This window comes from Physella acuta, unplaced genomic scaffold, assembly GCF_028476545.2.
Source record: "Physella acuta isolate Inbredline_101_S28 unplaced genomic scaffold, ASM2847654v3 ptg000433l, whole genome shotgun sequence".
NCBI classification, from domain to species: Eukaryota; Metazoa; Mollusca; class Gastropoda; family Physidae; genus Physella; species Physella acuta.
The window spans coordinates 116,586-128,828 of NW_026731952.1; the positions used below are offsets into that span (position 1 = coordinate 116,586).

General features: G+C 42.7%; 1 protein-coding gene across 1 annotated transcript; it reads right to left on the reverse strand.

The window, feature by feature from the left end:
• Nucleotides 1–9,118: 9,118 nt before the first annotated feature.
• LOC131942923 (polycystin-1-like protein 3) lies at nt 9,119–11,100 on the reverse strand. Its single transcript, XM_059302895.1, has 2 exons — nt 11,054–11,100; nt 9,119–10,814 (listed from the first exon to the last, which is right to left on the reverse strand). The coding sequence occupies exons 1-2, from the start codon at nt 11,098–11,100 to the stop codon at nt 9,119–9,121; spliced, it is 1,743 nt and encodes a 580-aa protein (XP_059158878.1).
• Between the last annotated feature and the right edge of the window lie 1,143 nt (nt 11,101–12,243).

Consider the following 12,243-nt stretch of genomic DNA (forward strand, 5'->3'; position numbering starts at 1 on the left):
ATATAATCTTCGTATTTTATGGGAAAAACAGGGTGATTTCAAAACGGATTTCAGGGCACTTACCGTCTTTACATATGGCTAAGTTTTGGCATGCTTATAGGTCAATTGCTTGGCCGTAGGGCAGACCTGTCGGTTATACTCACAGCCCTCGACGAGGACTAAAAAGTGACCGCGAGTGAAATTCTCTTTATATGAGCTCTATTACGAAAAAAAATTTCCTCAGACGACCCCCTTGAAATTTTGTGAGGTGGTAGGAGAACGCTTTGGGGTGTCACAAAAAACTCGCCATGTCCGGGAAAATTCGTTAAATGGATCAAAACTGACCAGTCATGATTCCCTATATAATCTTTGTATTTTATGGGAAAAACAGAGGGTGATTTCAAAACGGATTTTAGGGCACTTACCGTCTTTACATCTGGCTAATTTTTTGCATGCTCTTAGGTAAATGGCTTAACCTTTAGGGAAAACTGTTGGTTTCACACAAAGCCCATTTCCTCCGACGACCCCCCTTGAAATTTTGTGAGGTGGTAGGAGAACGCCTTGGGGTGTTACAAAAAGGTCGGTCGGCCGGTCGGTCGGTCGGTCGGTCGGTCGGTCGGCCGGCCGGCCAAGGCACCATCATGCCAAATTTGACGCGCCTGCGGCGTCGGGAAGTGCCCTATCGGGCACTTGACCACTTTGCTTTATATATATAGACTAGGCATACTGCCTAGCTTCGCTTAGGTTTTCAAAAAAATTGAGAAATAGAATGATTAATTAGTAGGTGATTGGCTGATTTGTTAAATGCTTAGGGCCTAAATTTATACAGTGGAGTAATTTCAACTAAACACACAACATCCAACAGCACAATAGAAGTAACTCAACAACATTATTGATTGTATGACTGTATACATTAACATTTATAGACATTTTTATTATTACAGAAAGAGGTCACGTGATGTGTCTTTGAGCAGAAAATCAAACAAGGTATACTAGGACAATGGACTTTGGTGCGTATAATACACAGATGTTACCCCCCCCCCCCCCCCCCCCACCCCTCGTACCCAACCATAGATCACACCAAAAAATAGTCATTCCACCCGTTCACATCAGTCAATGCTCAATGCTCAAACCTGCTAACTCCGCCGTGTCAGACCTCCTCGCACTGAAGGAGCCACGGGTCTAGAGAGGCATCATTGGAATTCTTTTTAATTCGTAAACTAAATTTATACTATGTATTTATTTTCTAGCTGAAGACATGTACAATTAATACAACAACCAGTTGAAATACATACTTTATTTGACAAAACAATATATGATAAAATTGAGCCCAATCGAGTCGACCTTTTTCCGCTAACCCCCACCCCCATTTGTGTAAGCCCTGCTAAGGGGGGATACCTAATATCTATCTACCCTTCCCTAGGCTTATCTAACTAATGTCCGGTCAGTGCAACCGTGGTAGAACCCACAGTGGTTAAACCCTAACCTTAGTCTAAATTTAAAAAACAGAAAAACTTTTACAATTTAATAAAATTTATTTCATGGAACCAATGAAAATATAAAAAATGGAAAAACTACTGAATACACAAAACAGACAAAACAAAACCAAACAAAACAGTTTATATACAACAAAACATTACGTTCGACCATTTGCTGGTGTTGCACCGACTTATGATGTCTAGGATGGTCCAGGCCCTGACACACAGAAACCTCCCTTCATCCATTCTCGACATCCAAAAGTCCACACCAAACAAAACACTACGTAAAACCACTACGTACAATACCTTACGTACAATACATTACGTAGAAAACAATACGTACACAACAAACGTTTTACACCAAACAAAACAATTCATATATAACAAAACACCCAGCCAAGTTGCCCAAGCAACCTCACTGGAAGGGGGGGGGGGAAGAGAAAAAGAAAAGGGAAACATAAGAAAAATGCATGGTAATGGCAGATATATACATAAATATATACACAAGTTCAAAATGCTACCTACTACTTCTATCTAGCTAAAGCCTCGAGTAAAACTAATCCCTACTATACAATTCTAAAAGCAATTCTCAAAAACACAACTAACCAAGAACTAATAACTTAAAAATAACGTGTAAACAAATTCATCGTAGAACCAATCTTTCCTACACAAGGAAGCCCGAAGCCATTGGTCTACATAAACAATATCCATATTGATAACATTAAAGTTAACACACTCCGCTAGGGCCCCAATGAAGGCAGACACAAAGCAAGCGATACTCAACATGACGTTGCACGAAACAGCACACATTAATTTTAAACCACCTAAAACTCGAGGCAACTAAAATATACTAATCTAATTACTGTCTAAAACAACTGACTATTGACTAAGCCAATCCTAGTCAATAACAACACATCATAAAACAAAAAAGTAAATGCACACACGCATTCACACCAGTTTAGGAAACACAGGGGATACACACTGGCCTAAACCACGTGGTCCGAAACACACGCCAAGGGTTTAGAAAACATCAAAAATACATTTTAATTCAAAATAACAAAATAACACACCACGTGCATACCAGACATGCCGATGCTCACTATCTCGTTTTAGACGAAAATGAAAGAAAACGAGAAACATCGTCAGTCGCATTCATACAAATCACATAAAGATAAAGTATAAAAAAACAAATACCTCCACGCGTGCGGTGCGCCACGCAGAAACCTGACCCGACCTACATCTCGCCGCGGGTCAAAAAAAGGAAGAAAATCACTCCGAGCGGTCAATTTATACTGACCGCTTCGAGCGGAAGGGGGACCCCGTGCTGTTCCCCATTGGACCACCATGCACTCCCAGATTCGCAACAAATAAAATAATACAAAAAATCCATTCACCCGCTCACATTCACCCCTTTTAAAAATCTTACAGTCCCTGTAAGACAAAAAAATGCATATAACAATCTTAAAATAAAACATGCACCCATCTCTTACATCAAGCCTATAAGCTTGAATGCAAAAAAACAATTTCCATTAACATTAATCTTGCGTCTCTGTGCTCCCTAAAAAAACTCAAGGCACCAAGATAGTGTTCCCTTCTCTGAGGGCTGATTCGCGCTACTAGTCCTGTCGGCCGTTCATCCGGAAGGACAAGGGTCAGCCTAGACCCGCCCGCTACTATAGAGTCCTTGCAAACACGTGACCTAAATCACGTGATACCTACGCCCGCCGCCACAGTGGTGTACATCAGACGTAAACACAATCAGCTGTTCGCCAGCGCTGGACGTGTTCACCAGCGCTGGACGTGTTCACCGTATGTAAAGAATCGCGCCCGCGGAAAAGGAAAAATATGTTAAAAAACTTGAACTCTTAGGAATTGAAGATCCTTATACAGTTATTGACAGTTTCGTGGATAATATAAATATGTGGCCGAAATTTCTAAATAAAAATACTGTTAGTAATACCGTTTGCGTTTAGAGTTTAAGTAGACGAAGCTGATCAAATGCAGTAATATATTATAGGTTATCTACTGTAGCAAACGTGAGACCACTTAACTCCTACAAAACCCACACTACAACGGCTAATATAATCCATGAGTAATAACCAATCTGGGTAGCATGTTATACAATTTAAGACCCTTATAATCCAGCAGGGAAGTAATCAGACACATTAATACTGACATTCAACCCTCATGATGGCTGCCCCCACCTGTATCTAGCCCACAATAAAACCTAAGAGGAGTCTGCCCTTCACTCCCCTGAAAATGTCTCACCTCCGTGATACCCAGCCCCACAGAGATAGTATTTCTTATATAATTTTGACCCTCAGGGCCCAGCAGGGAGAACAAAGGGGAAAGTCCCACTGCTCTCCCCTCAACACTTCTCACCTCGGTGTCATGTTATGTCATTTTTAGCACACATGGCTTATCAGGGGAAAGCATTAAGGCATTAAGAATCTTAACTCTGGACAGCTACACACTAGTATACTAGCTACACACTAGGTGCCTACTGTAAACTACTAGACTGTAGGCCCTATGTAGACCTGCAATTGTATCAATTGTAGACTGGGTCCATTATTATTCTAAACCATCTCACTTATAATGTTTCTAGCTTGATTAGTTTCTTTTATAAACAGTGGATTTTAAAAAAAAATTAGCCTAATCATTAACCAAATAATAATAATGTGGTTATTTGTTGTTGGCTGGTATGATCTAGATTGTACTACTAGGCTACAAAAACTTAGTAGACCAATTACTAGATATGAATTTGAATTTAATTAAACTCAGTCCAGTATCAGATACATATTGCTGTAAAAAGACAACAAAGTAGGTAGGCCTTAGTAATTTATTAAAGCCTTCTACTACAATAATATCAACTACATACTTGTATAAAGTTTTTACAATTTAATTTAAGTAGCAGATTCTAGATCTAAGTCTAGTCATACCATCTATTTCAATTTCAGAAAATTTCGTTTGCTAAAAAAATGATTAGATAATAGAGCGAGATTTTAGATCTTAGAGACAATTAAATGCTTTATTAGGCCTATTATGACTACTTTTGATTTATTATGGGTGTATTTTGAATCGAATGTAGATCTAAAGTAATTAAATTTAAGTAAAGAAGTAGATTCTAGATTCTATGTCTACCCAGCGGAGCCAGGTATTAGGCCTACTATTAGATCTTATTATTCTTATTATTACTTTTGACTTTGTCTTTTACTATTAGTATTTGTGAAGGGCAAGCATATTTGTTTTATTAATAGTTATCTTTTATAATTAAAATGAAGTTTATTATTTTACTGTCCTTACCTGAAACAAAGTATCGAGAACTGCATTTGATCAGATTCGGCTACTTTAACTCTAAACGCAAACAGTATTACTAACAGTATTTTTATTTAGAAATTTTGTCCACATATTTATTTATACGAAACTGTCAATAACAGTATAAGGATCTTCAATTCCTAAGAGTTCAAGTTTTTTAACGTATTTTTCCTTTTCCGCGGGCGCGATTCTTTACATACGGTGAACACGTCCAGCGCTGGTGAACACGTCCAGCGCTGGCGAACAGCTGATTGTGTTTACGTCTGATGTACACCACTGTGGCGGCGGGCGTAGGTATCACGAACGGACGTGACGTCATATGAAAGGACTCTATTGGCACACGTTGCCTGTCCATCTCGTCCACTACACAACACACCGTGTTCTAGTTCTGGCCTCAGCATCAGACCACCGGTAAAACGTCCGCTTAGTTGGTTCAGATATGACGCCAACGCCTTTCACCACTGGCTCTCCGACTGTTACCCAACCCCAACGATCGTGCCTCCGCTTCGACACACCTGTTGGGCGGGTGTCCAGCAGCCCTCTTTGTGGGTCAAGGAATTTACGTCATAGGCCTTCCGTTGGTAGGGAGCGTTCGCTTGGCTGGGCCAGGTGGTGACGCAACCGCCTTGCCCCACTGGCTCTCCGACTGTTACCCGCCCCCAACGATCGTGCCTCCGCTTCGACACACCTGTGGGGCGGGTGTCCAGTAGCCCTCTTTGTGGGTCAAGGTATTGACGTCATAGGCCTCTCGTTGTTCACCGGTCTGCCGTACACACCAGATCCGCGCCACGCCCGTGTGTGTTGTCCAGTCTAGACCACACGAGGCCGCCATCTTCATCACACGCCAGGTCCAGTGCCACACACCGTGCCTTGTCCAGCCACGCACACTGAAGGCTCGTCGAGGCACGTCTCTCCGCCAACCTGACTGGGTGTTTAAACAACAAACAATTCCTACACTAAACATAAACTAAACACACATGGTTCCAAAAAGGGCCTATCAAGAAAAAAATTTAACTAAGCTACACCTAGCCCTAGCAAAAAAACAAAAATTTAACTAGACTAAAGCACTGACCCCACTCGTGCTACCAATTTGTAAGCCCTGCTAAGGGGGGATACCTAATATCTATCTACCCTTCCCTAGGCTTATCTAACTAATGTCCGGTCAGTGCAACCGTGGTAGAACCCACAGTGGTTAAACCCTAACCTTAGTCTAAATTTAAAAAACAGAAAAACTTTTACAATTTAATAAAATTTATTTCATGGAACCAATGAAAATATAAAAAATGGAAAAACTACTGAATACACAAAACAGACAAAACAAAACCAAACAAAACAGTTTATATACAACAAAACATTACGTTCGACCATTTGCTGGTGTTGCACCGACTTATGATGTCTAGGATGGTCCAGGCCCTGACACACAGAAACCTCCCTTCATCCATTCTCGACATCCAAAAGTCCACACCAAACAAAACACTACGTAAAACCACTACGTACAATACCTTACGTACAATACATTACGTAGAAAACAATACGTACACAACAAACGTTTTACACCAAACAAAACAATTCATATATAACAAAACACCCAGCCAAGTTGCCCAAGCAACCTCACTGGAAGGGGGGGGAAGAGAAAAAGAAAAGGGAAACATAAGAAAAATGCATGGTAATGGCAGATATATACATAAATATATACACAAGTTCAAAATGCTACCTACTACTTCTATCTAGCTAAAGCCTCGAGTAAAACTAATCCCTACTATACAATTCTAAAAGCAATTCTCAAAAACACAACTAACCAAGAACTAATAACTTAAAAATAACGTGTAAACAAATTCATCGTAGAACCAATCTTTCCTACACAAGGAAGCCCGAAGCCATTGGTCTACATAAACAATATCCATATTGATAACATTAAAGTTAACACACTCCGCTAGGGCCCCAATGAAGGCAGACACAAAGCAAGCGATACTCAACATGACGTTGCACGAAACAGCACACATTAATTTTAAACCACCTAAAACTCGAGGCAACTAAAATATACTAATCTAATTACTGTCTAAAACAACTGACTATTGACTAAGCCAATCCTAGTCAATAACAACACATCATAAAACAAAAAAGTAAATGCACACACGCATTCACACCAGTTTAGGAAACACAGGGGATACACACTGGCCTAAACCACGTGGTCCGAAACACACGCCAAGGGTTTAGAAAACATCAAAAATACATTTTAATTCAAAATAACAAAATAACACACCACGTGCATACCAGACATGCCGATGCTCACTATCTCGTTTTAGACGAAAATGAAAGAAAACGAGAAACATCGTCAGTCGCATTCATACAAATCACATAAAGATAAAGTATAAAAAAACAAATACCTCCACGCGTGCGGTGCGCCACGCAGAAACCTGACCCGACCTACATCTCGCCGCGGGTCAAAAAAAGGAAGAAAATCACTCCGAGCGGTCAATTTATACTGACCGCTTCGAGCGGAAGGGGGACCCCGTGCTGTTCCCCATTGGACCACCATGCACTCCCAGATTCGCAACAAATAAAATAATACAAAAAATCCATTCACCCGCTCACATTTGAGCAGATATATAAACCTAAACGCATTGAAAAGCTGGAGATAGTGGCGTCAGATTGATTTCCCCCTTCCCACTCAAATCTCTTTATTAAATCAAGGAACCCTTCGTTCACACGCACCAAGACATCAAAAGGATGCCTTAACAAAAGAAAATTGGAACATACAATTGATACAATTTTTCACTGGTTTCCATCAATAGCAATATCGAATTACAATAATTAAATGCATACTAAATATAACGTTAATGTACAATGATAAAAGTGTAGAATCTTTAAAATTGCATTGTTCTTGCAGCTTGCAATGTATAAAATAGATTATATATATATATATATATATATATATATATATATATATATATATATATATATATATATATATATATATATATATATATATATATATATATATATAAAAACTACAAAGGAATACATTCATTTGACAAAACACACACACAAACACATTGAAAACAATCACAAATGTATCACAGATCTATCACATTGGTTTGGATAGGTATCACAGATGCTGCAGAAGAAACAAACCTGCACTCAACAACACACTTGGTCCCAGTACAATCGCATACAACTTACAAGAACAATCAGCATCAACTGATCCACCAAGCACAACAGCGCCCCCTCCCCACCCCCACATACACACACGCACACAACTCATACTAATGGAACAGCTTGTGATCGCTAATTGATCACAAAATCATAGATTTTAATTCATCGTCAAAATAAACTTTAACGCTTTGAAAAAAAAAATTCTTCATTTGATAAAACGAAACAAAAAGTTGAACTCTTTGATTCCACTTTGTGCAGCACTTTAAGTCTACAGAAGGGAAAAGCCAAGATTAGCATTAAAGTTGGGATTTTTTTATTATCAGGACAGAAAAAAAAATCGATTTTAGCTAGATTCCGGACTTCATTTTCCTAACAATACAATTAGTGTCACACAATCGTATTAATCTGTCACACAATGTCACCGGTATACATCAATATGTCAGACGTTTATCAAATCACCAAGACATCTTATTACAACGTTTCTGAGATCAAACACTGTGAAAAACTTTTTTTTTACCAATGAGCAGTTGGGTGATAAATGTGTGTATGAGAGAAATCACTAGAGAGTGTGTGAGAGTGTGATTACGAGAGAGTGTGTGAGAGAGATCACGGGAGAGTGTGTGAGAGAGAGATCACGGGAGAGTGTGAAAGATAGATCACGAGAGAGTGTGTGAGAGAGAGATCACGGGAGAGTGTGAGAGAGAGAGATCACGAGAGAGTGTGTGAGAGAGAGATCACGGGAGAGTGTGAGAGAGAGATCACGAGAGAGTGCATCTAAGCGGAATGAGTAAGAAAAGTCTCGTAAAGGTGATTTTACAATCTCAAAGATTCCCATAATGCTCGACTAATTCACATACAAACACCAAATACAAACACACACCAAAGGCACACAAACGACCTTTGCACTAATCGGCAGAAAGGTTCTGATAGCGTTATCTACAAGAGCTCTAGCTGTCACATTGCATAAAGTTCCTTTGAATATCAGGTCTGTTCACTGAGACACTCTACTCCAATGGTGTAGCGAGGGGGGCCGGGAGACATATGTCACCGGGCGCCGACCTTTGAGGGGGCGCCAAATTGAAAGTTTGAGGGGGGGGGGGGTGCAAATCGAAAGTTTGTCCCCGGGCGCCGGGAGGGGTCGCTACGCCTCTGGACTCTACTCCCCCTGCACGTCAGTTCTCTGTCACACTTTAGGGCCCCTGGTTTTGAAGAGTTGAAAATCTGGCCGCCTCAGAGTATGAGGGGGGAGGGCTTTCAACATAAGGGGGTTCGGACCTGTCCATGGGCGGCGCTGTGGGCCTGATGGCTCCCCTAAGGGGGCGCAGATCCCCAGGTGAGTGAGACGTGGAGGGTGGGTACGCCACGGGAGGTGGGTACGCCACGGGGGGTGGGTACGCCACGGGGGGTGGGTACACCGGGTCAGAGAGCGGAAGACTCCCACGACTTTGGACAAAGATCGGTGGGTTATGACCTTGACCGTACGCCCCGGGGGGAGCGGCTGATGCTGCTGTTGTAAACGGTGCGGGCGGTGGCGGGCGTCGCTCCGCCGGGCCGAAAATGTTCTGGCTTCTGTTGAGTGTGGCGGGCGTGTCCCCCCGGGCCCGGCTGCTGGTAGACACGGGCGTGCCGGTGCCGCTGGTCTGCTGGGACCCTACCCTCCGCTGGGCGACGTCCTTGGGGAAGAAGCCGAAGTTCTTCAGGGCTTTGTTCCTGGAGACGATGACGAGGATGATGCCGATGAAGGCGATGGCGACGGCTGCTGCTGACATGTTGAAGGACCAGGAGAGACTGTCTGGGTAGTCTGTCTGGGTAGTCTGTCTGGGTAGTCTTTCTGTGTAGTCTGTCTGAGTAGTCTGGGTAGTCTGTGTGGGTAGTCTGTGTGGGTAGTCTGTCTGAGTAGTCTGGGTAGTCTCCCGGGTAGTCTGTCTGGGTAGTCTGTCTGAGTAGTCTGGGTAGTCTCCCGGGTAGTCTGTCTGGGTAGTCTGTCTGGGTAGTCTGTCTGGGTAGTCTGTGTGGGTAGTCTGTGTGGGTAGTCTGTGTGGGTAGTCTTTCTGTGTAGTCTGTCTGGGTAGTCTGTCTGTGTAGTCTGTCTGGATAGTCTCTCTGGGTAGTCTGTCTGGGTAGTCTGTCTGGGTAGTCTGTCTGGGTAGTCTCTCTGGGTAGTCTGTCTGGGTAGTCTTTCTGGATAGTCTCTCTGGGTAGTCTGTCTGGGTAGTCTGTCTGGGTAGTCTGTGTGGGTAGTCTGTCTGGGTAGTCTGTCTGGGTAGTCTGTCTGTGTAGTCTGTCTGGATAGTCTCTCTGGGTAGTCTGTCTGGGTAGTCTGTCTGGGTAGTCTCTCTGGGTAGTCTGTCTGGATAGTCTGCCTGGTTAGTCTGTCTGGGTAGTCTGTCTGGGTAGTCTGTCTGGGTAGTCTGTCTGGGTAGTCTGTCTGGGTAGTCTGTCTGGGTAGTCTGTCTGGGTAGTCTCTCTGGGTAGTCTGTCTGGGTAGTCTGTCTGGGTAGTCTGTCTGGGTAGTCTGTCTGGGTAGTCTCTCTGGGTAGTCTGTCTGGGTAGTCTGTCTGGGTAGTCTGTCTGGGTAGTCTGTCTGGGTAGTCTGTCTGGGTAGTCTGTCTGGGTAGTCTGTCTGGGTTGTCTTTCTGGGTAGTCTGGGTAGTCTGTGTGGGTAGTCTGTGTGGGTAGTCTGTCTGAGTAGTCAGGGTAGTCTCCCGGGTAGTCTGTCTGGGTAGTCTTTCTGTGTAGTCTGTATGTGTAGTCTGGGTAGTCTTTCTGTGTAGTCTGTCTGAGTAGTCTGTCTGGGTAGTCTTTCTGTGTAGTCTGTCTGAGTAGTCTGTCTGGGTAGTCTGTCTGGGTAGTCTGGGCAGTCTGTCTGGGTAGTCTGGGTACAATCTGCTGATTGTAGATGCTATAGATTATATAGATGATGTTGTAAGATACATATATATATATATATACGAGCGAAGATACATATGAATATACGAGCGACATGACACGGTATTGACACACACACACATAAACATACACATGAACACATTCACACACATGCACACGCACACACCCATACACATACACACACATGCACACATACACACACGCACACACACATATATGTTAAAACCTCAACTTACTTTTGGTGGATGCCGTCAGGTTGTTGGTTGAGGTAACACTGTCGCATGTTGTTACAGTGACGGGCCTTCAATGTGGGCTACAGCGGCGGGCCTTCAATGTGGGCTACAGCAGCGGGCCTTCAGTGTGGGCTACAGTGGCGGGCCTTCAATGTGGGCTACAGCGGCGGGCCTTCAATGTGGGCTACAGCGGCGGGCCTTCAGTGTGGGCTACAGTAGCGGGCCTTCAATGTGGGCTACAGTAGCGGGCTTCTAACGTAAATTACAGTTGTTAACTCATCCGCCGAAATTATATACCCTAAAATTTTAAAGCTTCAGCCATATTTTAAAACGTTTCTGAATTGCGGGTTACTAATACGACGTGCCATGTCAACATGATTCCTGTTTGTTTATTATTAGTGTCTCGTCTGTTTCTGGTCTGAATTTATATGAAAGTGTGGGAAGTTATGGGGATGTGTGGAGATGTGGGGGGAGGTGCGGGGGATGTGCGGGGGATGTGCGGGGGAGGTGTGGGGAGGTGTGGAGAAGTTTGCGGAGGTGTGGAAGGACCAGTGTGTAAAAGTGCGGGATGTGTGGAGTGTCCAGTTGCAGGGCGCGAAATTCCATCAACAGGAACTTGTGCTGTTAGAACCTGTTCCTGCGGCAACTGTTCATGAATTAGGTTGCCAAAAAAAGAAAACGCGAGCTTTTTGTTTTTTGTTTTTTTTTGGGGGGGGGGGGGGGTTAACTTTATTTTAATTTATTTGTATTTTATTCTTGCATGAATGGTGGTGCGGTGTTCTATTACCCCTGATGTTATTCGCGCCCTTTCATTCTACGTAAAATTACAAATATTTTTACAAGCTTTACAAAAACGGCTGTATTGTGTTTCGTGTTGTTTTCTGTGAACTCCAAAAATAAAATTCTGTAATAGATTGAAATAATTGTGAGGTCAAGGGAACTCACTCTTCTGTATTAGTTATATTTATAATATTGTTATCTTGAGTGATGTCCCTTGTGTACTTCCGCCCGCCCTCTCTGTGTGTTACCATCGTGAGGTAGTTAGACCCAATAAATGTGTTATATACAACCACAGGCTTCTGTCGTCAATCTATTATAACTGGCGACGAAGGATAAACATCTACTAGAAAGAGCACCTACTTACGCAAAAAAGAGGTTTGCTAGAGCTTATTAGCTAATTATTTCTAGAATTA